At 50.6% G+C, this 26413-nt stretch overlaps 1 protein-coding gene across 1 annotated transcript in view; it reads right to left on the reverse strand.

Moving 5' to 3' along the window:
• Positions 1 to 3898: 3898 nt before the first annotated feature.
• The window catches only part of Gng4 (G protein subunit gamma 4), a 41281-nt gene continuing 18766 nt past the window's right edge, over positions 3899 to 26413 (reverse strand). Inside the window, exons 2-4 of the mRNA XM_078023086.1 lie at positions 24581 to 24682; positions 23368 to 23481; positions 3899 to 7101 (exon numbers count right to left, since the gene is read on the reverse strand). Of these exons, the coding sequence (XP_077879212.1) occupies positions 6973 to 7101; positions 23368 to 23472 (234 nt within the window). The 5' untranslated portion in view covers positions 23473 to 23481; positions 24581 to 24682 and the 3' untranslated portion in view covers positions 3899 to 6972. The remainder of the gene's footprint in view (positions 7102 to 23367; positions 23482 to 24580; positions 24683 to 26413) is intronic.

Here is a 26413-nt window from a genome sequence, read left to right on the forward strand (position 1 = left end):
TGACCAATGCAACGGGTGGGTCCTGACTGACTCTCCCAAGCCCCGTCTCAATCCTGTGGCACTGCCTATGAAGGCTCGGTTGGCATTAACCTCCGCAGATTCAGAAGGGCCAACCATTGTTTCAGTGGGATCGTTTAGTGCTGAGTCACAGCGGTTTGTCTGCGAGACGCAGATGAACAGGAGCTTGAATTCAGCCCATCCGGGCTCCATGTGTGTTCTGAGAGGCCCAGACAGTTTGCCCCAGATCCACGTCAGCTCAGCTTTGCCTAGTGATCCTGAGCAAACAGCATGTAGACGGTTTAGGACTCCCTATGCCCACGCAGCTGAAGAGGTCAGAGACTTGATCTCTCCATGCCCGCTGCCATGTTGGATCTCTGGGACAAGGTCTTGTTAGGCTGCCCAAACTAACCTTGAACTTGAGATCTTCCTGTTTGTACTCTTAAGTGAGTCCACTTACTCTCCCAAGGTGTGGGGGCTTCATTTCCTACAAAAATACATGAACTATTAATGGATTAGGCATAGCTTCATGTAACTTTATCAGCATATGAAAGTTAGGGGGTAAAGGTATCTGGGGGATTTGGGATTGAACTCAGGGTTGCTCTACCATGGAGCTACATCCTCAGTCCTTTTTATTTATTTATTTTTATTTTGAGAATGGGCCTCACTAAGTTACTGAGCCTGGTTTCAAACTTGAGATCCCCCTGCCTCAGCCTCCCAGGTTGCTGGGGTTGCAGGTGTACACCACCAGTCCTGGAACGCAGATGTGGTTAATACTCAGTTGGTCACAAAATTGTTGTAGACTCTGAAGTGGGGGATGACTGGATCCTGGAGACGAGAAGCCGGGAGCTCCTCTTCAAAGGCTCCCCTTCTTTGGAACATGCAAAAGGTCAATCCCAGGTCTGCTTATGTGCTCCCCATCTCCACGTCTCTTGTCCTGATGGTGATGGCCGCCATCTGCCTGGTGCCCTGGCGCCCCTGCCTCCCGTTCAGGTGCTCCCTGTTGCCATTTGAACCCAACACTGACTACTTCCCTGCCTTCTCTGAGGGGCAGCACAGAAAGGTGGGCAGGAGCCTGCCCTCGGGGCCCCAGGGCCTCCTGGATCCCCCTCTGCCCGGTACTACTCATGTTGCTTTGGTGACTCATGTGATCTCCTTGAGCCTTGTTTTGCTGCCTTCTAATCCTAGTTCTGGGTTGTCATGAGGATTTGTAAATTGATACTATGAAGAACCAGGAAAGCAACTGGCTCCACTTAAGCCCCAGGTGAGGAGTTCAGAGTTGTGTTAGGTGCAAGGGTAGCCGTAACAGAATCCTGCAGACGGCGTGGCAAAAAGGACAGTTATGTCCTTGCAGTCCTGGAGGCTGGAAGTCCAAGGTGCCAGCAGGATTGGTTCCTTCTGAGTCCTCTCCCTGGCCTCTGCGTATCTGTGCCCTGATGTCCCCTTCGTTTAAGGACACCTGTCAGATCAGGTCCTAACTCAACCACCTGGCCTCATTTTAAATGACCTCTCTTTGAAGGCCATGTTGTCTCTCCTTGTTTTGGTGCTGGGGTCTACTGGGGGCTTCCTGCAAGCTGAGCTTGAGCCTTACCACTGTGCCTCCAGCACAAAGCTGCTTCCAGAGTCACGTGATGAGAAGCCAAGAGGTGGGAATGGCAGCGTGAGAGCAGGAAAGGACCATGGCTGGCCTAGAGCTGCCTGTCAATCTCCAGCAGCCTTCCTGGTGGACTGAGCTTGTGTCCCCCCGTGTTGATGTGCTGAAACCTTATCCCCTCGTTGGTGGTGTTAAGAGATGGGGCTTCTGGGAAGTGATTAGGATTAGATGGTACTAGTGCCTTGTAAGGTCCAGAGAAGGTCTGCTTCTCTCTGTCCTCCACACAGCAAGAAGATGACAGCATGTGACCTGGAGGGACCCTCACCAGAGCCCAGCAATGCTGCAACCCTGACCTCTGAGGGCTAGCTTCTAGAACTGGGAGAAATCACTTTCTGCTGTTTATAAGCCACCCAGTCTCTGGTAATGTGTTTGAGAAGCCTGCACTGGCTGACCCCCAAAGGCTGCCCAGAGCCACCCCTTCCGAGCCAGCAGAGCTCCCAGCTCGTCTCCAGCATGCTGCCCAGGGCTGGGCTCTGGGGAGGACACGAGGCTGAGGGGCAGGGTGCCCCGGTGCCGCATAACAACCACTGCGACAGGAGTCTTCTCTCTATGGAAGAGCTGAGGGAGTGGAAGGAGCCCTTTGGGCACTGCCGTGGCCCATGTTCACAGGTCTAAGCATGAGTTGTTGTCATTACTATTTTTTTTAATATTTTTTTTAGTTGTAGTTGGATACAATGCCTTTATTTTATTTATTTTTGTGTGGTGCTGAGGCACGTGTACTGCTGAGCCACAACCCCAGCCCCTTGTCATTACTATTTAATCTCAAGTGTGAACAGCCACTGGAACAAAATCCCTTCTGACCTTTGGTTTGCTCTCCCCCACGGCTCACTCAGAGGGGGGCTGCTGACAATTCCTGACTCATTGTTGAGTTCTGTGAGGCCTGGAGCTCAGGATCAAAGGCAAGCGCTTGGACAGTGTGAAGATCCTGTGATCCCCCTGGGGTTCCGTGCAGCAGAGCTGCCAATAGGGAATGGCTGAGAGCGAGGGAGGCAGCACTGAGTTCCTGGAAACAGTGTGAGGTGTGGGAGGTGGGCGGGAGTCCCTGGGGGTGGGCACAGGGTGGAGGTGAGACCACACTGCTGAGATGAAACTCAGTTCCTGCTTCTGCTGTTGGGGGCGACTGGAGTTTCACCACTCCACTGTGTGTAAGGAAGCAGGCTCTGTCGCCAAGACATGTTGGGGCTCTTTCTTTTCCTTTCTGGGCTTTCCTCCTGAATTCCAAGAATGAAATCCACAGAACAGGATGAATGAGTGTCAAGTAGAACTTACTAGACAGAAACAGGAACAGACCGTTTGCAGTATAAGGGTGGGCTAGTCTAGGGGTTTGCATAGCACTTGGGGCACTGCTAGTGGTCCAGACTTATGCTAATTAGGGTTTGGAAAGGTACTAACCCGACTGGCCAACTCTGGAGCCCTGACTTCCATGCAGGTCTGCCCCACATCCATTTTCTCAGGCCAGGTCAGAAGTGTGAGGTTGAGGTAGTGAGAGGGTCTGTGCTCCCAGGTTCCAGGCTGTGGCACTGCATGGAGTGGGCTTCTGAGCAGGTGACCCATGGTGTCCAGGTCTGGCCCCTGAAGGGTGACAGGCTGGCATCTTGGTTTGTGGGGCCTCAGGACCCCCATCCTGCATGGTGGGCTCCACATGGCCTCAGGCCACGCCTGCTGCCCACACTCCAACCCACCCGGCCACCACTCCGGGCTCCACTGCTCCAACGCTCCAACGCAGCTTCTCAGGAATCGGGACCAGCAGGCTGGCTACATGGCCTGGCAGACAGGGAGCCGTGTCGGAAGAGCAGGGTCAGGCCCAGAGTTCCTGCCCCTTTGTACCCACTCACATGTGTCGTGTGGATCCTCAGGGAGCCCCTGGGCTCTTGGCTCAGAGGCGGTGTCTCAGAATGGGTTTCCTGGCAGGCCATCCCCACTCCACTCCTCATGGTCAGAGGCAGGAGGGCTGAGAGGCTGTCACCTCAGCCCTGCTGGGGGTGTCCCTGTAGAATTCCTGTTTCCCCACAAAGCCCACAGCCTGGTGTTGGCACATCTGTTCAGGCAGCCACCTGGGTGGTGCTGATAGCCTGTTCTCCATCCAGAAGGCTGTGGATGGCAATTCAAAGGGTTGCAGACACACTCTGAAAATGCCCCACTCTTGACGTTAGTTATCACTAGCGTCATGTTGATGATGTCTGAGGGGGAGCCAAGAGTTGAGAAAACTGCCAGAATAGAAAAAATAAATGACGTAGGATTCATAACTGGTAGCCACAAAACCCAACTTTTTATTGAAGTACAACATACATACAGAAAAGCACCCAAATCCAAGGTGTACAGATGAAAGAACTTTCACAAATGGAACACACTCAGGTGAATGGCATGAGATCCAGAATCAGAGCACCCCGGAAGCTCCCTCCTGCCCCCACGGTGGCTGTTCCCTTGGTAAATCTTCCCTTGGTAGTGACTCTGTAGTAGTAGTAGAACCTCCTATCTCTCCTTGCAACCTGGATTGGTTTGCCAGGTTTTGTGCTTCATAAAAATGGAATCGATAATCTATACTCGTCTTACCTCCCTCACCTCTAGGCTATGGGCTGAAGCTGCAGACCGTTCATTCTCAGGCTATGCAGGATTCCAGCATGTGAAGAGACCCTAATATGGTTACCCACTCAACATGGGTATTCGGGTGCTTTCCCAATTGGGGATTTTATGAACAGTGCTCTGTGAACATTCTAGTGTTTCTTTTAATGAATTTACATACACATTTCTGTTGGGAATACACCTAAGAGCAGAATTGTTAGGTAATATGGTATTTCCATCCAACTTGGGCTATTTCACAAAAGAATAAAGAATTTACTAGATGGAGGTTGGAGGATCACAGAATTAACAGGAAGCTAGGAGGGAGATATAAGAAGGACAAGGCAGCTCAGTGGGGCCCAGGACCCTGCTGTCCCTGGACATTGCTACCAGTGGACATGCACCCCTGCAGTCTGGCTTCTCTTGCTGGGCTTTTACCATCCGAGGACCACTGCAGCTTTCATGAGATGATTCTCAGCATTTCACACAGGGTCACAACACAAAGCAGGGGGATCCATGTAGTCTGCCTGGGTCACTGACCACCCCCTGGCTAGTACAGAGTGGGAAAGGGGTCACCTGAAAAATGGGGAACACCCACCCACTCCAGCTTCCATTGCAGGAGGGTGAGTACCACATCCCACTAAATTCATGTGTAAGGGGTGACTTCCCCCTACAGGAAGCTGAAAGTATGAAATGGCAACTGTCCAATACAGGTGCAGTCCATGAGAGCGGCAGCTGTTATGTCATTTGTCTTCACTGATGATGGGAAGGAGCAGCTCACAGCCCCCAGTGTGAATAGAGCTCAGGAACACCCGGAGGGGTGACCCACAGAAAGTGCTGTAGGTCTGGAATTGGGGTGTGGTGAAAGGATCTCACCTGGGGAATGTGAGGAAGAGAGCTGGGAAAGGGCAGAGAAAGAAAAGGAAGATGGAACACAGAGGGACAGAAGCAAAAACAAAAGGGTTGAGAAAGTTCGGTGGAAGATTCAAAGCACGTTTTTCTCTTGACCTGGTTTTGCCACTAAGTGCTGACCCACTTTCTCAGCTTCTCTGATGTGCTTTTATGGGTTGCATTTTGCTTTATCAGGCTAATGATGCTGACCACAGAATAAAGAGAGCCTGGTCACAGCCCCCACTGCAGGAGGATGGAAGTCCCATCACACCTTCAGTGTACAATTCTGAAGTCTGAGTCGATGGCCTCCTGACAGCTCTGGTGCCATCAGTGAGCCTTCGGAAACTAAGAACCTGTTCAAAAAGCAACAAAGGATGACTCTGTGCTCACACCACTTTTGAGGGCAGCCCGTCATTAACTGATCTGAAAATCATATTTGCTTCTTTGTAGGCAGTTTTATATTCCTCATCTCACTGAGCTGGGGGGGTCTTTCAAGTCCCACTTTCTTCCCTACACTGCACCTTGGCATTTGGTGCATGTATTTGTTTTAAACAATAATCAGAGCTCTCCTTGATTTCCTTCCAGACAGAAAGGCAGGAGGAGTAATGACATCGGGCCTTCTTTGCACGTTAAAACAGCTGGGCACACAGTGGATCGCTCCAGCCACCCAGCAAGGCCCTGCAGAGCCCAGGAGAGAGGCTGGTTCCAAATACTCAGAATAGGACCATTTTAGACTAAGAGCCTCTGCTCCCATGCTGCTCCTCCCCCTCATCAGGGACTGAGTGGTTTAGGTGGGGCCTGCAGTTTGTCTCAGAAGCCCCCAGGCTAAAGCACACTGTCTGCTCTTTCTCTGGGGCCCGCAGGGCTCATCATCGTCCTTAAGCTGCCCCCATGCAGGCTCAGCAGGCTCCTCTGGGCGTTGGTGGGAAGGTCTGCTGAGCATAGGGCGAGCTTTCCACACCCCTGTCACAGATAAGCCTGGAAGGCTTCCCAGCCACGGCAGCAGGAGGTGGGGTTTCCCTACAGCTGTCGGTAACTGTGGGCAAACCGTGTCATCTCTCATGCCTCAGTTTCCCTCCCTCCAGGTCTCCAATGTTGGAGAGTTAAATAAGGCCAGATCAGCAGCCGCTCCCGGGAACTGCTGCCACTCCTCTGAAGCCTCGCTGGACCTGCGCTGCTCCCAGCAAGGGCCCTTGTGGATGGGATCGGGCTAGAGTAGGAGGGAGCAGGAGAGGTGGCGGTGGGTCTGCCTGACTGCGGGCTGTCCTGGCTACCACTCCAGTGGCTGCATTTGGAAGAGGACAGCCTTGCCGGGGGCCCCGTGAAACGGAGGGAGAAAGGGCCATCCAGCGGGGGTGGGCTGCGTGGCCCCCAGCGCAGGTCAGGGAAGCTGCTGATTCCCTGGAGGAGCCGGAGTGGGGGACCCCAGGACTGCTCTCCCCGGCGGGGGATCCCTGAACCTCGCAGTTGGTCGAGATGCTCTCATCCGAAACCAACTTACCAAAGTGGGGACTACTTGGGCACGCTTTTTCATTTCAATGAATTATTGAGTAAATTCATTAACTGCATGTATTGAAACTTGGTGTTTAAAAACCGTAAACCCTTAAATCCATCTTACGATTACAGGGCACATTTGTTATTTGGCTATAAAACGTCTATTTCTCTTTGCCACTAATGAAAATAATGACATAAAAATGAGAGATTGCAAATAAAAAGAAATGGAATGTCAGGAGAAAACATGAAAAACCGAGGTGAGCCGCCGGCCTGGGGGGGCGGGGGCGGGGCAGGGGCGCCCCAAGGCTGAGAGCATGCGTGGTCCCTACGGCTTCCGTGGACAGAGGAGGACGGGGGAGGGGCGTTCACCACTGGGGTTAGAGGATGGTGCAGAAGAACTTCTTCTCCCGGAAGGGGTTCTCTGACGCAGGCACCGGGATGATGAGAGGGTCTTCCCGCACGTGCGCTTCGCAGTAGGCCAGGAGGTCAGCGGCTGCCTGGGAGACCTGTGGGGACAAAGCACGGGTGCTTGGTTAGAGGCCAGGTGGTCCAGGTAGAGGTCCGCGTGCAGGGTGGACAGGCCCGAGGACAGGCTGCAGGCGGGCGGTGCTAACCCAGGACGATGTTGCCATGGAGATGCTACCCCTGGAAGCCAGGTCGGCATCCGGAGAGGGATGAAGAGCTGGCGGGAAGGCCCAGGCCCTTTGTCACACTCTCGTTGGGGGAGAAGTGCAGGGTCCAGGCCAGCGGCCAGCAACGACTCTGCTGGTCCGTTTCTAGAGGAGTCAGACAGAAGGCTGATGCCCTGGCCAGCCGCTGGATGGTGTACCCTCGTGATCAGCTCTTGTGTTGCAGTCTGCTCTCAGGACCAAGCCAGAGAGGACAGAGAGGACTCTGTTCGCCTCACAGGACATGGTTTTGCTGTTTTACAAGACTGTACCTTTTAGCTCACAGACGCCACTCCCTCAGAGGGAACCCCTCCTGGCCAGGCAGCCCTGGCCCTTCCAGACTTATTTTAATCCATGCATGGTCATCTGTCATGGCAGAGAGAAGGCTGGGGGGCAGAGCGGCACCAAGAGGGGCTCGCTGGGGGAGATGAAGCTACCAGTTCTTTCACTCATGTCTCCTCAGCGTTTGGCACCCGAATGGCCTGAGCGTTAACTCAGCTGCCCCTCAGGCTTCTTGGCAATGGCTACAAGAGGCCTAGGCTCAAGAGGCTCAGTGCAGGGGAATGCACAGCAGCTATTCCCACCCCCACTGCCTCTGGGTGCACCCAACGCCAGGTCTTCTCTAGAACTATAAAGCGGATCAGTGAGAAGGTGCTCTAAAGCCCCCTGCGTCTCCACAGGCTGGCTCACATCTTACAGGGAGTCTTCTTCTGATTTCCAGCCAGACACACCTACACTAGCAGTGGTTGGAATCCTACTAATAATTCCAAAATGATTTTTTTTTCCCTCAGATAAATCAAGTAGGAGTAGAACTGAAGAGTCCACCTAAATCCCGATAGCCTACATTTGTTAGGAGTGTGGAATGGAGAAAGGGGCACCAAGGAACACAGGGATTCTCATTTCATCTCCACCCCTAAGCTAGCTGTGCGACCTTGGGCAAAGAAATCAACCTCTCTGAGTTTTGCTTTTCTCAGTAAAAACTGGGAGTGTTAGATATCCCTAAGCTTGTTTTTACTGGGACGATTTCCAGTTCTACCTTTAGTAGCACTGTGGCCAGTATTTTAGATCCTAAATAAATGTCTGTTGAGTTGAATGGGAGTGTTTGAAATTGGCAATGGTTTGCAATTTCCCAGGCACATAGAGGCCTGGGGTGGACCAAGCCTGCAGGGGACCTGTGGAGCATCACAAGGGATAGGAGCAAAGGAATAGGGAAGTCGACTCTGGAGGCCACAGAGCTGTGCGGGACATTGCACAGGAACCACGTGGTGGGTGGGCACCTGGGCTGAGCCCTGCTACAGCTCCTTCCTGAAAGTGGTCCCAGCTCCCTCCTCCCATGCCAGCATCTCTGCAGCCACAGGGGCAGACACCGCTGGGTTCTTGTTGTGGACTCCACCCTGCAAACCCCTTCCTCCTCAGAATGGTCAGGCCTGCAGGTGCTTCAAGGATACCTCCTCTGGCTCTCCGTCCTCTGCAGTGTCTAGTTTTCAATTTCCACCTCTTTCATTTACTTGGCCGCGCTCCAGTTGATTTTGAATTCTCTATCAACCTCATTATCTCATCAAGGAAGCGATTGCTGAGCATCCTCCTTGTAACTAATTGAGAGGATGTAGGAAAAGAGCAAAGTGGGGTGTTTGTCCCCTTAGAAGACTCAGAAGTGATGAAGTCACCATAATCATCGGGATGTGTGGACTGTCCCCACTGTGGGGGGATCAAGGCTGACCACGCAATGGCTTACCTGCACATGCCATCCCCCTGCAGCCAGAGGCGAGCTCGCGGGATGCCACAGAGCTTTCTTCCTGGGGTCAGTCTACTGCAGATGTCAGCAACAGCCTTCATGGGTGGCCTCCGGGGGGCTGCACTGGAACCTCCACATTGCATCAGGCCACATCCTGGAGGAGGGGGCTCAAGGGGCTTGGGGGGCCACTCTGGCTGGGTCCTCGTGTTGTCCCTCCCACATTGGTGAGCCTTCTTCCCTCATAGCTCAACAGCTGTGCTGTGACTGTCCTGCCAGTCCTGAGCGGGTCCCATCCAGGAAGTTTTCTGCCGCCTCCCCAAAGTGATACTTACTTGATGCCACCACTCTCAAGAAAACAGGCTGCTCTTAGACCAGCTGCCTTCCGTGCTGTTTCCAGATCACAGCTGTGTCCCTATAAGCCATCACGATGCCTCTCTGGATCCTGAGCCCTGTCTGTGCTTGAACCGCAGGAATCGCAGGAGTGGATGCCACCGGAGCCAGTGTACAGCCACAGAGCACTGGTTCCACATTCTGTGTCTGGGTGGATTCTCAGCAGCACCCCAAGTTTCTGGAGCACCACTGCTGCCATCTGTGCACCCCCCACATCCAGATTGGGGTGTGATGGCCTTGTGAGGTGCTGACAGGTGGGGACCTCTAGGAGGAGGTCCACATGGGCTCCACCCTCATGAGCAGAGGGAGAAGCAGTCTGTCTCTCAGGGCTCCTGATAAAGGTGGTTTGGCTGGATTTCCCTCTCGGCCACTGCCTGCCCTCTCGCCTCGTTATGACGCAGCTCAGAGGTCCTTGCCAGACTCCAGAGTCATTTTCTTGGACTTCTCAGCCTCGAGAACCGTATCAGCTGCAGAAAATGGACTAAGACTTATACCACTGAGGACGGGCTTGTCAGGCACAGCGGTGTCCAATGCAGTGTTTGTCATCTTACAACAAACACCCCAGGGAGCTCCCCTAACCAGACACGGCATCCGAAGTCCCTTTATTCCCCTATACCCACAGGATCTCAGATAAACCTGGGCATTTACGGTAATGGGGTTGGAAAACATAAGCACAGGCCACGACCGTCACCTTGTGACTTACACATGAAAGGTGACATCCTGACTCTCATTGTATTATCCGGGCATTAATCAACCTACATCTGCTCCTTAGACGTGAGGCAAGAGGGTTTTCTTTCTTTCTTTCTTTTGAAGATATTTTTTTAGTTGTAGATGGACACAATACCTTTATTCTATTTGTTTTTATTTTTATGTGGTGCCGGGGACCCAACCCAGCGCCTCATGCATGCTAGGCAAGCGCTGTACCACTGAGCTCCAGCCCCAGCCCAAGAGAGGGTTTTCTTAATCAGCCCTAGATTGATTTTTCCGACTGGAAGTTTCCTTCCTATAAAATAAGGGTGATAGACATCTCCAGATTCCAGAAGACATCTGCTATCTTTGAAACATAAAATAGACAATTTGTTTTCAAAGACAGAATTTCATCCTGGTAGAAAATTACAGTTCTCTGACTGTGGATGTTTACCCACCCATCCCCCATCAGCTCTCAGCTCCGTGGTGATGGACTGCTCGGGCCACAGCCCAGGGCCGGGACTGTGGTCTGTGGTGGTGCACTTGACTAGCGAGCGTGAGGCCCTGGGTTCCATCCCCAGCACATGCACATACAAAGCTATAGGACAGCAGATGTTGAACAGAATCAGTAGTCTGGGAACAACTGTGGAATTTTACCATCCATTTCAGAGTAAAAGAGGTGATTAAAACAGCCCAAGTTAGCACATAATCCTGTTAGTTGCACTATAATTACAAGCTTCAGGGATGGGAGAGAATGTTGCAATTACTATAGTCACATTCCATGACAAGACAGATGACATAATTACTACTCTTACTGTGACAACCTCTGCACTTTGCATTTAAAGTAGAGAAACCACACCTATTTCTCAGCAGTCTGGGTCTATTGAACAATAGTACTTGGAATCAACTAGAAGCATCTTTGTTGGCTTTGCCTATTCCTCCCTCTACCCCCAGAAAACAAAGCAGGATCATTGTTAGGGGCACAGGTGGGTTGTAGCCAGCTCTAGGCATGGCGTCTTCTACAAGGTCAAAGTTGGTGCACCCTCCACCAGGAATTCTGCTAGCCCCAGGGTATCCCCAGGACATTAGAGTGTGTACCTTGTCTCTAAATTTGAACAAACACTGCAGGATGAGTTCTTTTTCTTTTTGGTACTGGGGATTGAACCCAGGAGTGCTTAACCACTGAGCCACATCCACAGCCCTTTTTTGTATTTTATTTAGAGACAAGGTCTCACTGAGTTGCTAAGTGCCTCACTGAGTTGCTGAGGCTGGCTTTGAACTCATGATCCTCCTGCCTCAGCTTCCCAAGCTGCTGGGATTACAGGTGTGCGCCACTATACTGGCACAAGAGTGAGTTCTTAAGATCGTTTTTTTTTTTCTTCTTCTTTTCACATTGGAAAGTATTTGAGACTAATGCCACTTCCTAAAGGAATCCTCTCTCTTTAAAAAACAAACAAACAAACAAACAAACAAACAACAACAACAAAAAAAACCAGATATTCAATAAGTCCTCCTACCCACCTTCTGCCCACCCAGCCAGTGCTACCCTATGCCACAGGTGGAAATCAGAAGTGGCAGGATCTGTGTGTGAATAAAAGAACAACCCAGCAGGGAGTCCCCTCTGAATTGTAAGGTTGCGTAACTGACCGTGGGTCAGTTACCACAGTTGCCATAAAGGCTCCCCCATGTCCTAGCTGACTGCACACTAAGAGGTGAGTCTAAGGCACGTGAGAGGGCTAGTATCTCCAAGCTGTCCTAAATCAGAGGTGTCCTCACATGGCCCCAGCCCAGGACCAGCAAAGCTCCCGTGCAGCCCATCTATGTGTGACTCACCCACATCTACCCTGGACCTTAACTTAGCCAAACCCTTCCAACAGATTGGTAGAAGTTTTACCTGATGGACCATCTCCACTTTGGTTTCTCCCAACTTACTACAAAGAAAGCCACAAATCAGTCATTTTGTAAATTTACCAAAAGAGCATTTTGTATGGTGTTGGGAACTTCAGAGGTGAGCGAAGAACACAGCAAGATCCCCGTCATCTGGCCTCAATGCAGAGGGGCTACAGGAAGGCTGAGGGAGAAGCAGTGGATGTGAGTCTAGAAGCACCATCCTGGCTAGGCTGCAACAGGGGCTAATCTGCCCTGTCCTCCTGGACAGAACTCACCCTGGGCAGGACGTCCCCTGGGCAGGACGCACATCTGGGCAGGAGGCACATCTAGGCATTCAGCTTGCTCTGCAAATGGCAACAGCAATGCCTGCTGGACTGCAGCCAGGTGAGGAGGCAGATGGTGCCCTGCAGGCAGGGGCTACTATTGTTCCCTTATGTATTTGGTTGCTCTCTGAAGGACGGAAAGGATGTTTAGGAATGGGAAGGTTTCTCCCAGTTCTCAGGGCAACTCCATGCCCACAGCGCCCCCAGAGAAGCAGCCTGGTGCCTGAAAGGGCCCTTTTCCTTCCTGGGGCACGTTCCTCCCTCCTGGATCCCTATCCTGCCTTATGCTTTGGTTTAATTCAAAGGCTGCTCTCTTTTGATCTGACCCCACTCCTAGAATTGGCCTTCTGACACCCTTTCCTGGAGCTCATTTCTAAATCTGACTGTAGAAAGCACAGCTACTTCCTGCAGGTCTGGATGAGGCTTCTTGTGGAAGGTGATGAAAGAAGAACTGGCTATGCCCAAACTGTGATGCAGGAGGAGCTGCAAAGAGGAAGGTCCCTTAGGGCTGGACCTGGGGACACTGAGGCTGCTGCCTGTAATGAGGAAGGTCCCCTAGGCTCAGGCTAGACCTGGGGACACTGTGGCCTCTGCCTGCAATGAGGAAGATGCCCTAGGTTCAGGCTCGACCTGGGACATAGTGGCCACTGCCAAGACAAGACCCCCACAGGCCAGGGACTTGGCATTGTTGGTTTCTTCTTTCAGAGGGTGGCTCTCTCCATCTTCCCATTCCCTAATTGCCCTCTTTCCCTGGACCTCCCTTCAGCCACCAGTGAGCAACCTGGGAGCAGGAGGCGCTCCCTGCTTCTGCTGGTTTTCAGATTTTCACCAGCTACGCCATAACTTTGGAGTCTGTCCTTTCTATTTTAGCAACAGTCTTTGGCTTTAGAATCTTCTGGTTTGGCTTCATCAACTCAACCATGTGAGTTTTATCAACTGGAGAAAACATAACCACAGGAAACATATTCCCTTATGTGTTTGGCTGCTTTCTGGCTGCTTTTCTTCCAAAAGAATTCCTCTTGTGGCAGCTTTGCTGGTGACTCTTAGGAGAAGTGCAAGAGAACTGGAGCCGGGGTGTGGTAAAGGTGTCTGTTAGTAGACCATGGGGAGAGCCTTGGATCCAGACAAACTTGGAAAAGCCGGGAGTGAGATCCCCGCCCACTCAGCAAACTTCCTGATGATTCCCACATGGCTTCACCAAATGGAATGTGTCCACATTGCTGGAGGACGACAGGATCCCAACTTGATGCACAGTCAAAACTTTTAGTTTATGAACTGTGGGTTTCATGGCATGATCAGAAAGTCTGTCTCAAATTCATGCCATAAAAAAGTCCCTCCTGCTTCCTAGTACTTTTGTGGTTTCCTTGGTTATATATAAATCTTTGATCCATGGTATGCATTGATCACATTCCCACCCAATTCAAACTGAAGCCACAAACCCAATGTGACAGTGATAGGGGACAGGACCTTTCAGGAGATAATTTAGGTTGAATGAGGTCAAAGGGTGGTCCTAACTTGATAGGACTGGAGTCCTTATAAGAAAAGGAAGAGACACGAGGGATGGCCTCTCTCCCTGCAAGCACAAAGCAAAGGCTGTGTCGGGACACTTGAGAAGGTGGCCTCACCACACAAACACTCACTGACACCCTAATCTTGCACGTACACCCTCTAGAACTGAGAAAAATAAATCTGTTACTTAAGCTACCCAGCCTGATATTTTGACAGTCTGAGCAAATGAATACAATTCATTTGAAATTTACTTAGTTAAAATTAGTGAAGCATGTAGCTTTATTTATTTTCCAAAGTACTAGCAACATCTAACAACATTTATTAATAATCTATTCCCCACTAACTTGAGATACCATCTGGGATTGTGTTCCAAATTCTCAGTAGTCTGGGGTCTGTTTTGAGACTTCTTACTCTGTTCCAATGATCTATCTGTTCCTGAAAGAGTATTAGAAATCTTTAAATATTATGATTCTATGATATGTTTTAGTATCTTCCTCCTAAAACACATATACTTAGGAAAACCCTCCTGGGTTGGGGTGCAGCTCTGTGGCACAGCACTTGTTTGGCCAGTGGGAGGCCCTGGATTCAACCCAGCACTGCAAAGGCAAAGACTCAATGAAAGAAACTTCCAGGTTACCCACACATTTTCATCTAACTGAACCTCAGGATGATTCAAAGTCTGCTTCCTGGAAATCCACAGTAGAATTGGGGTGGTCCTTACTTTGAATCTTAACTGAACATTAATTTAGAGAGCAGCTATTTTGCAGTAAGGACTGCAGAGTCCAAGGCAAGGCATTCTGCTGTTCAGACCTCTCTGCCCTTCCATGCTCTGAGTGTCTCACTCTCTCAGGTATGGCCTTCCCAAGTCCACTCATGTCTGGGGAAGTGGTTGCAGACAGGCAGCGCAGCCTCTGCTTCTGTGAGCCTGCATTCCAGGCAGTGCCTGGGCTGAGCCCTGGGCTTCCAGGATGTGCGAGGTGCCCCACGAGGGCTGCTTACGGGCAGGTCTTCTTGGCATTTTCTGGGTAAAGAAGTTCATATATTTTCGTTTTATAGGTGAAAATGAGGAAGGGCCAGGAGAGAAGCACAGCTGGTCAGAATCCAATGGGTCCTCCCAGCCCTTGGTTGGTTAGCCAGACAAAAGGAGGCGAGCAGAGACCACTAGGAGCGTGGGAAAGTTGGCCTGATTCAATTTTGCCCTGGATCCTTCCTCGTGTTTTGCTCTGGGTACCGTTTGGCTTTGTAAGAGACAGTCTAAGTGGCCGTGTCCTTTGAGTTCCCTCTTGCAACAAATAAGATGCCCAGTTATTCCCGGTCCTCACCAGCATTTGACATTATTTACTTATTGATATGTGTGCCTAGGTATTTAATCTCTTCATTGCTGGCATTAGTGGGATTCATTCTTGCGTATTCATCCATGCACCCAACATAATTCAATCTATTAAATTACTGTTGGTTTTCTAGATTTTTGCCATTGTCATAGGTGATAGTGGCTTTCATTGCTTGGGTTTGCAATTCGCTAGGGACATGCAATGTCAGGACTCTGTGCTTATTTACCATCATATGTTATCTTTGGTGAGATCCGTTCAGATGTTTTGTCCATTTTTAAACGTGGTTGTTTTCTCATTATTTAATTTTAAGAGATTTGTCTATTTTGAATATGTCTTTTACCATCTATGTTCTTTGCAAAGACTTCCCCTCTGTGGCTTTTCACTTCCTTACTAGTATTTTTCACAGAAGTTACTAATTTTAATGAAGAACAGCTTACTCATACTTTCCTTCACGGGTTATGCTTTTGCTGTTGTGCCTGAAACTCATTGCTAAGCCCAAGGTCATCCAGATTGCCTCCCGTGTTGTCTTCTGGCAGTTTCCAGTCTTGTCTTTTGGGTTTCTATGGCTCACTTTGAGTTAATTTTTGTGCAATGTGAAAGGCCCAAGTTGGCTTCATTTTTTTGCAGTGGATGTCTAGCAGCATGTTTAGATGACCACCTCTGCTCCGTGGGCTGCCCCTGCTCCTCTGTATCTGTGAGGGTCCATGTCTGGGCCCTCTATCTCCTCCCGCTGAGCCCTTGTCCCTACTGTATCAGCCCACCCACTGGTTGCTGCAGCTCAAGTGAGCCGTGTGGGCAGGTCCAGCCAGTCTCCCACTGTTGCTACTGTTCTTTGCCTTCGGTATTTCACTGGCTATTCTGGGCCTTTGCCTTTCCATATAAACTTTAGAATCAGCTTGTCAGAGCCACAAGATAACTTGTTGGGATTCTGATTAGGATGACACTGCATCTAGAAATGGAGCTGGGTAAAATGTCTTGACAATACTGGGTCTTCCTATCTATGAATGCAGACTACTTCTCCATTCATGCAGATGTTCTTTGATTTGTTTCTTCAGAGTTTTACTATCTTTCACGTGTAGATCTTGCACATATTGACTATAACTGGTATATTTTTGCCCATTTTTTAAAAAAATTCTAAGTCTGGGTTGTTTTATTTTAAGTGTCTGCCTAGTGTAAAGTACATTATTTTTAACATTAAATCAGAAAACCTAAATTCCACTTAACACTTACTATGACAGATACCTTTGGGATTGCTTTGGTGTCTTACATTTTTTTTAAGTTGTAGTTGGACACAGTACCTTTATTTCATTTATTTATTTTTATGTGGTGCTGAGGATCAAACCCAGTGCCTCACACGTGCAAGCAAGTGTCCTACCACTGAGCCACAACCCCAGCCCCTCTTTGCAGTTTTAATACATTCAAAATATGTTGATCAATTTCAGAAATAAACTCTTATTTACTGTTTCACACCTATGAAATAAGCAGAAATGGGATACAGTGGACAGTGGTCATACACTTTGTCCCCTGCACCTGGACCTCTTCTCTGGTTGGAGGGACTAGCTTCTCCATGTGCTCAGTGTAGGGAGAAAGTTGATTTCTCAAAACAGGATCTGAGAATGTTGAATTCTCACTTTCCAAGAATCCCTTGCAGCTTGGGCACCAGCATCATGTGACCTTGATCCTGTCTGTCAGACCTACCTACATGCCAGATTCAACTAATGATCTAAGAGGGAGGAGTCGGAGCCCTGTTCTGGTGAAGTGTCAGTGGCCCTGGCTGGATGGCTAATCCCTGGCTCAGAGCGGCAATGGCACGAGCTGGAGCGTGTGAGCTGGGTGGTGATTATCCCTCCACACTGCTCTGAGGACTAGTCCCGGAAACTGAATTTTATGCTTAAGTTCTCTAGTCTTTGCCCTGACTATCCCACCTGATCCTGTTTCCATGATGTTGATTTGGGATCTGAATCAAAACTGAGTTGTTCTAAGTAGATCAAGTGAATCTTCTTTGACCAAAGACTCCTGAGACCCAGATAGTGTGTGGGTCCAGTGGTGAGCAAGTCCTTGGGCTTGCTCCCCCTTTGGGGGAGGAACTGGTGACTGGGAGTTTCCCCAGAGGTTATCTTGTAGTCTTAATGCATATTTTCATGTGTAAATTAACAGTTTTATGCACATTTACATCTTCTTTCATAAAGTTCTACAGCATAAAACAGAAAAGCAGCATAGCCAAGCATGGTGGCCCATGCCTGTAATCCCAGTGGCTTGGGAGGCTGAGGCAGGAGGATCGTGAGTTCAAAGCCAGCCTCAGCAACTTAGTGAGGCTTTAAGCAATTCAGGGAGACACTGTCTCTAAATAAAATGTGAAAAAGGACAGGGGATGTGGCTCAGTGGTTAAGTGTCCCTGAGTTCAATCTCCGGTACCAAAAAAAGAAAAAGAAAAAAGAAAAGCAGCACATATTTGTATTATGTTTATGTTTATGCAGAGTTGAGAATATATATGTGAACTCGGCTCATTGGCTGCAGGAGGCTGTTTCTTCTGACCATGGCCAAGTGTCTAGACAGAGGCCTCCCTCCTCCCAAGGCGAGGCTCTGGGTCTGCGTCTTCACGTCTTCACATAGCTGCTGAAACTGAGTCTTCTTGCCTGTGGCCTGGGACACTGGCAGCATCAAACTCTCAGTGCTGCTGTGGACATTCAAGCCCCTGAGGACCATATGAAGAATTTAATAAGAGTTAGGTGCAGTGCCCATGTGGTCGCTCCTCTGGTCTACCAAATAGACTTTATTATTTAAAAAAATAAAAATTGTTCTTTTCTGTTATTATTTTTTGGTGATGTTGGGCTTTTTTTTTTTTAATCACTTCTGAACTGAAGGAAACTCATCAGTATGAGTGTCTCAGTGTTGATCATTTTCTACGAATTATTTCCTGGATATGGCAAACTATATCTGCAGATCTTCCTCTATTTAATGAAAGCTTTTAATGCTATCTCCTTTTAGATCTTTTCTATTCTGTTTTATTCTCTCTGCTGGTGAAAGAGAGATCGAGGGCTTTTGCTGGCAGGTGGGGTCTGCACAAGCTGCAGCCTCTACAGAAGAGTGGTACTTCTTTTTTGTTTGTTTGTTACTCAGGGGCACTGGACCACTGAGCTATATCCCCGGCCCTATTTTGTATTTTCTTTAGAGACAGGGTCTCACTGAGTTGCTTAGTGCCTCACTTTTGCCAAGGCTAGCTTTGAACTCATGATCCTCCTACCTTAGCCTCCTGAACTGCTGGGATTACAGGTGTGCACCACTGTGCCCAGCAGGGCCGCATCTCTCTCTCTCTCTCTCTCTCTCTCTCTCTAAGAGAGAGAGAATTTTAATATTTATTTTTTAGTTTTCGGCAGACACAACATCTTTGTTTGTATGTCTTTGTTTGTATGTGGTGCTGAGGATCGAACCCGGGTTGCCCGCATGCCAGACGAGCGCGCTACCACTTGAGCCACATCCCCAGGCCAGAGCCGCATCTGTTAATGGTGGGCTATGTCCTCCAGTGCTGCAGCAGACTCCAGCAGCTCACCATCAACGTCTTCTTTCAGGGTGCTTGTCTCATGAATTCAAAGAGCAAAATCCACACATCAGGATGAGTGAGCCCAAGAATAGGACTCACTGAAAAACAGAAAGAAGAGCAGAACTCTTCCAGCACAAGAAGGCTCCCAGATTCAGGTCTGCTCTGCCCTCTGAACTGGCGCTGCTGGATGGGTAGGAGTTTTCCAGGCAGAAGAAGACAGCTTCCAGATGGTAGGATTTGCAAGATCGACGGGGAGCACGGGTACAGACAGATGGACAGGAGTACCAGGAGATGAACCCAGGGGAGAATTCAAAATTCCTAACTGTAATGAATGGAGTGAATCAAGAGTCTGGTGCACAATGCTGAGGAACTAGTATTTTACTCACTGTGGAGTTTCATGTAGAAAAATGCACAGTCAGATTTTTATATTAGATTGCGGTGAATATGAAGTATTTGATCTCTCCAGTTTCTGGTACAGAGTTCCAGGAGCCCTTGGAGTCTCCAGAGTAATAAGAGTGTCTTTTGTATGCTAATGAATGAGGGGCCCCTGGATAGCTTTCAGATGGGGGGAGATCACCGGAAAGACCAGCCAAGTTTAGAGTTGGAAGTTTTAGCTTTGACCCCTGACCTCCAGAAGCAGAAGAAGGCCTGGAGATGGAGTTCAGTCACCAGTGGCCAAACCTCCATTAAAACCCTAAGCCATGGGCTGGAGCCGGCGTCCAGGTTGGTGAACCCTTTCCTGTTCTGGGAGGTGGGGCTTCCAGACGGCTGGTGCCACAAACCCCCAATACTCTGTCCTGTGCCTCTCATCCATTGCGTTGCTCCTGGGTTATAATCTTTATAATAAACCAGTAAATGTAACTAAAACAATTTCCTGAGTTCTGAGTCCTTCTCATGAATGATGGAAGCTGGTGGGCAGGGGAGGTGTACTTGGGAACGCCTGAATTTGCAGGCAAGTCTGAATGAAGTTCAGTGAGCCTGGGGACCTGGGACATGGTGTCTGCAACGGAAACCGTAGGTTGTGTGCTAACTCTACACAGGGTCAGGTTAGGTTGAAACCGATTCAAACACTCTGTGTGTATCTTTTCTTTCTTTCTTTCTTTCTTTCTTTTTTAGGAATTTAACCTTTATTTATTTGTTTGTTTTAATATGGTGCTGAGGATTGAAGCCAGGGTCTCACCGGCACTAGGTAAGGGCTCTCCCACTGAGCCACACCCACAGCCCCATGTGTGTATCCTTGTTCAAGAAATTTTTCAGTCTCTAGGAATTTATCCCACAGAAATAATCAAACATGCAAATTTTATCTGCCAGTGGGCTCACTGAGTGCCCAAAGTACCCCAGTACCCCAAAGTCGAAGCAAGTGAAATGTCTGAGAACACTTCAATAAAGCACTGTACTCCAGATGACGTAGAAAACCGATACTAAATAGGACATTTTAGGAGAGTATTTACAGACCTGGATATATTATCACAAAACATTGTTCAGTGATAAATCAGAATGAGAAAAGCAAAAGAGGTACACTATAACCTCAATTTTATGATATGTAAGACATATTCAGTTGGAACACACCACCTGTGATTGTCACAGATCACTCAGTTTTCTTCTTTCTACTGGTCTGCATTTCCCCAAAATTTTCCAAAATAAGAAAGTACCATTTTTGTGAACAGAGAAACAGAGTATCATTTTCAAAACAAGAATTAAAGACCCCCAAATAAGCTGGGCTTGGGGTGCATGCCTGTAATCTCAGGGGCTCAGGAGCCTGTGGCAGGAGGATTGTGAGTTCAAAGGCAGACTCAGCAACTTAGCAAAGCCCTAGCAACTCAGAGAGACCCTGTGTCTAAATTTAAAAAAAAAAAAATATGGGCTGGGGATGTGACTGAATGGTTGAGTGCCCCTGGGTTCAATCCCCGCTATATATATATTTTTAAAAGCCCCCAAATAAAGATACTGACTTTCTCACATTCTCAGAGAATGATCTCTGGAGATCATTCAAAAGAAATGAACTCAGTGTGCTGAAGAGACCCCTACCCATCTGCACAGTGCCGACCAGTCTGACAGCCAAGGCTCAGATGGGTCAAGGTGTCCGTCATCAGAGGAATGCATACAGGAAGTGCATACCCAGACAATGGGAATACTACTCAGCCTTGAAAAGGAATGAAATGCTGACATGGGCCACAAAACCTTGAGGGCTGTGTGCTAAGTGAAATGAGCCATAATAAAAGGACAAGTGCTTTATGATTCCAATTGTGGGAGGTCTCTTGAGTGCTCAAATTCATAGGGACGGAAAGTAGAATGCAGCTGCCAGGAATGGGGGAGGGGAAGAGGTCACAAATGTCTGTTTGGGAAGATTAAAGCTGGAGGGTGTCGATGGTCACATCACCTTGTGAGCATACTTAACGTGATGACTCGTACATCTAGAAGGGGTTTAAATGGCACATCATGCACCTGTGCATTTGACCATGATATTTTACAATGTTGAAGGCTCTACAAGGAAGATATGGCAGGAGTGATCATGCCCTGTGCCTGAAGGGCGGCCTCTCCTCAGTGACATGGTTTTCTCCACAGTGATGTGGCTGTCCCTGGCTGCTCCCTGGAGTCCCCAGGGTCTGGACCAGCCACACGTCCCAAAGCACAGGCTTCCCAGAGGCTCCCTGCCTCTGACCTGGCGTCGGACCTCTCCTCTTAGTGTCTCAGGGTCTCAAGGGCAGGGAGGGCCTGACGGGCAGACCCAGCCTCATAGCTGAAGGAGAGCCCCCACCTGGCGGCCGTCCTGCAGCCCCGCCAGCCACTCCTCCCAGGCCCCTGGCCAGGCACTCCATCAGGGCTCTACCGCTCTGCTGCAGTCTCCATGAGTTCTGCTCATTTTCTTGGTCATTTGCCCCTTGGCCCTCTGCTCAGCCCAGCCGCTGTCCCTTGTCTCTCCCGATTACTCAGGGCTTCTGCTGCCTCCTGGCCTCTGACCAGCGGATCTGCCACTCATTGGTAGTTCGCCTCGCACCCACACCCGGTGGCCTTGTGGCTTAGCCCTGCGCTTGTGTGCATGGCACCTGCTCCTGAGGTGCCCAAAGCCCTCTCCCGGTCCAGCGGGTGGCTCTCTGCACATGAGTTTGCTGACCTTTCCTCGTCCAGGGTCAGCCCTAAACCCGTCCCAGCCCACAGCCCTGATCACTGTGGTGGAGACGGCCTGCTAATGCGGCTTCCCAGGACCTGCAGCGCTGTGCTTGGGAACGCTGTCACCAGGGTCTTCACGGCAGGGGCCTTGCCCATCTGCACTCCCCCAGCACTGGCCCTCGCAGGCATTCTTCAGTCCCCCCAACCCCTGGGCTTTCCCTGCTCTCTGGGTGCTAACTTTGCTCTCTCCTCTCACCGAGGACCAGGGACTGTGTCTGTGCAGGGTGGGGGCCACAGCACCTCATGCACATGGCAGAGCGGTCATTCACTCATGGCCAGCACATAGGAGACGGGGTGGGGGAGACCCCAGAGCCCCGTACTCCCCCCAGAAGACACGCTCCCCTCCCCCAGGTCCTCCTAAAGGCTCCGTGACTTCCCAACAGCAGCAAGCCAAGGACCAAGCCTTTAACACACTGGCCTCCAGGACATTCCAGATCCGATTTGTGGTACGGCTGGCACGGGGTGGTGCGAGACACACGCCCACGTGATCAGGCTCCACCTGAACCAACTGCCTTCCTAGTGCCATCCTTGCCTGCCGAGTACACCCTCAGGTCTTTCTTTTTTGGGGGGCCGGGGGAAATATCAGGAATTGAATTCAGGGGCACTCCACCATGGAGCCCCATCCCCAGCCTTATTTTATATTTTATTTAGCGACAGGGTCTCACTGAGTTGCTTAGCGCCTTGATGTTACTGAGGCTGGCTTTGAACTCATGATCCTCCTGCCTCAGCCTCCTGAGCCTCTGGGATTATAGGTGTGCACCACCACACAGGGCTACCTTCAGGTCCTTCTGTGTGGGCTTTCTGCCTCCTCTGATGGCTTGTACCCGAAGCCCTGGGGGGAAGGGTGACTATCTCACAGAGGCGAGGGCTGGCAGGGTGAGGCAGGGCTCCAGGTGAGGCAGGGCTCGGTGCTGAAGCCCTGAGGGTGCGGGCTCTGCCAACACAGGCCTTAGGAGTCGCCTGCTGGTGCAGATTCTAATTTCTGAATCCTAGATGCTGAGCAGGAGGAGCCCTGGATTTGTGTCCTGACAGACTCCATGAACACGACGCTCAGCTGCGTTTCAGAGCCGCCAGCTCCGCTGGTTTCTGACCAGCTTCTACGGGGCTCTGGAGATGTAAGCTTCGCCTTGCTGAAGCTCTCCCTGGTGAAGTAGCCTGCCCTCAGCAGCAACTCACAGTGGGAGTGGCCGGCACTCCCAGCCTCCCCCAGGAGCGTCTGACACAGGGGCATGGCTCCAAGCTGCACCCCCAGCATGCCCCTGTCACCAAATATGTGAAGTTGCCTGACCTCAAAGTCACCGCATGGGGCAGAAACTCTGGGACTGACCTCATCCTTGGACTCCATTGCTCACTTGTTGGCAGGAGGACGTGGTTACTCAGGCTGAAGTGAGCAGGGGTCTGTTTGGGGGCCTCCTTGCACAATCAGGACCTCCCTGTGTTCCGTGTCACGTGAACCCTGGGCATGCTCCGAACTCCATGCAAGCGAATTGGCACCTGCCAAGGCCCTGCGCCCGCCCACGCGCTCACCTTCACCCGGTCCATGCAGGCCTCCATCTTCAGCTGCTCCACAGCTCGCCGGGCCTGGGAGATGCTGGTGGTGCTATTGTTGGAAGTGGACACGCCTTCCTTCATCCTGCCTCCCTGGAAGCAAGCACAGGGGAGGTCTGGAGGCTGCTCTCCCAGCCTCCCTGCCTCCCGCTACAAACCCTCCCAGGACAGAGAGGGGAATGCTTAGGATAGCAAGGGCAGGGGGACGCTGTGCTCTTGTGTGGAGACTTTCTCAGCCCTGGGGAGAATGAGGACCAAGAGGTGGAACCCTGGTTAGGGCGTCACCACCAGTAAGACCTGGAAGTGTGTTGGAAGTCAGTAATGGTCACTCCTCTAGCAGCCCATCAGGTTGGAAGGACAGTGCTCATTTTTATTTTGTAAAAAAAAAAAAAAAAAAAAAAAGTGCAAAAATCAGAGCAATTAAGCCAATAGCCAGAAGTTCCAGAGCCCACTGTGTGGATCCAGGACCCAGACTCTAGGCTTCGCAGGCTGGCTGAGGCTCTCCCCTTGGCTCACACAGCTCACAGGCACTTCTGAGGGGAAACTGCTTTGCTGTAGATTTTAATTTGCTGTCACTCCAAGAGACTCACAGACCTCAGGTCGGGAGTCTGTTTCTAAATAACCTCACCCACACTCCATCCCAAGTATAGCTTTGCTGTTCTAGAGGGGGAAGAAATTCTGCTGGCCTGTCCCATAAAGATGACAGTGACTAAGACAAGACCCTGCAATGCCAATGGTCTCACTGTGAGTGTCTGCCTGGCACAGATCAGTTACTCCGCCCATGAGAGGCAAGGATTAAGGCCTGAGCAGGGAGGACGGTCACTGCAAACAGATGCACAAGGTACACCTGCCCCTGCTGCATGGGCTGCGGCCAGGACCTGGTGGAGAGTTTTCATGGGGCCTCTGATGGGGTGCACCCGTGGCTCTGACCCAGGGAGCGCAGAGTTGGGGTGGCGCCAGGGCATTGCTTCCTTCCCCAGAGCTGCTGGTCTGACTCACGGGGCCCTGTGCTGGGGAGCTGTGGAAGAGTGGAGGCCAACACCCCTCATCAAGCTCAGGCTCAGCAGTGGCCTGTGGCTGTGTGCTTGGGGGACAGCAGCACTGCTTGGAGGAAGAAGCTGGCCTTGCTGCAAGCATTATCCCCACCCTGCTCCTGAGCGAACCAGGACAGGACAGGTCACCACTCCCTTACCTGCTGAGAGGTGGCACAGTGAGAGGCCTGGACGCAGGCTGGTGGTGACAGCAGTCAGTCGTCAGCTGGAGGCTGACTCAGAGCTCCGGCCTTGGGGCTCACCTGGAAGCACAACCAGAGGTGTGTGTAGAGGCTCAGGAAAGCCTCCTTGCTGGGTCCCGGTGTCCCTACTGTCCCATGGCATCTCGCTCCCAAGCTTAGCAGCTTCCTTGTAAGTGTGGGGACTTTCAGATCAACCCTTCAGAAGACTGTGGGCTAAAGGCAGAGAGAGAGAACCCCTGAGAGGACACAGTAGATTGGGACTCCATCTGCAGGTCAAGGCCACCGGGGCCTCATCAGACGGCCCACAGCCCACCCGCCTGCCCTGTTCCTCTGCCCGTCACTCGAAGGTCTAGCTCTAGCAGCTGCTGACAAGTGGAAGCAGTTCACAAGGTTTATTCTTACTATACAAATACATGTCCAGTGTGGGAAGATAAAATTGCAACAAAGAAGATAAAGACCCAGCACAATTCTATTTCCTAGAGACAATTCTGCCTATGGTGTTGGTGACTATCATTCTTATACTTAATAGGAACAACTTGATTCCAGCCACAGCGCACTTATAGCATAGAGGTGGGACAAAGTCAGGTGACTCCAAAGGTCTCCACAGAGGGACAAATGTCCTTGTTTGCCTCCCTCCTTGACAGAGCCGCTCCAGGGTGGCCAACTTTAAGATGATGGGCTTGTTCCCAAGTGCCACTAGGTGCCCTGCTCAGCTGCGTTCACTCCAGGGATCCGGAGGAACTTGCCACAAAAACAAGGGACCTGGCTGGAACCAGGGACCAGGCGGCCACTCAGGCTCCAAGCGCCTGGAACTTGGGGTCTGAAAACAGACAGCAGGAAGGTTTCCAAGAGCACCGTCAGCAAGTGAAAGGACTGGGGTCCTCCAACAGCCGAGGAGAGGGGACAGACTAGAGGGGGCTACCGTCGATGACGCAAAAGCCGAGTAACTTCCAGGAGCACAGGTGCTCCTCTGTGGGAAGTTCTCACTGCAGGTTGTGCTACAGCCAGGAGTGACCGTAGCCCCGCGTGAAGGGTGAGGTGCGAGGAGATTAGATCTACATAGGAAGGTGCCTCTCACAAGAGCCGCAGCTCCAGTGACAGCCACGCGGGCCCTCAACAGGAGTCTGGCTTAGTCCCTTCAGGCTGCTGCCACAAGATGCCATAGATTGGGTAGCTTTTTTTTTTTTTTTTCCTTTAGGTACCAAAGATTGAACCCAGGGATGCTTAACCACGGAGCCACATCCCTATCCCTTTTTATATTTTATTTAGAGACAGGGTCTCTCTGAGTTGCTCAGGCCCTTGCTAAATTGCTGAGGCTGGCTCTGAACTTGCAATCCCCCTGCCTCAGCCTCCCAAGCCATTGGGATTACAGGTGTGCACCATGGCGCCCAACTGATTTGGTAGCTTTTAAATAACAGAAATGTCTTTCTCACAGTTGTTGGGGCTGGGAAATCCAAGATTGGGATGTCATCACCAGTGGGTTCCAGCAGGTCCCCTATCTGAGCCCACCACCTGCCAGCTCCTCGCTCAGTACTCATGGGGCAAAATGCAGCTTCCTCAGGCCCCTTGTGTAAGGCACAAGCCACTCGTCAGGGACAAACTCCGTGACCATGGCCCCCAGTGTTACAGTCCTTAAATGCCTCGCATTGAGGGTAAGCCCTAACTTATGAACGGTGCGTGACAAACTTTCAGACAATAGCAACGGCCCAAACTCCAGAGTGGTTTCTACATCAGGTACTTAAGGTTTCTTCCTAGCTACTCCCAGTTCACATGTAATTTACCAAAGGGACA

Source organism: Ictidomys tridecemlineatus, chromosome 10 (assembly GCF_052094955.1).
Source record: "Ictidomys tridecemlineatus isolate mIctTri1 chromosome 10, mIctTri1.hap1, whole genome shotgun sequence".
Taxonomy (NCBI): domain Eukaryota; kingdom Metazoa; phylum Chordata; class Mammalia; order Rodentia; family Sciuridae; genus Ictidomys; species Ictidomys tridecemlineatus.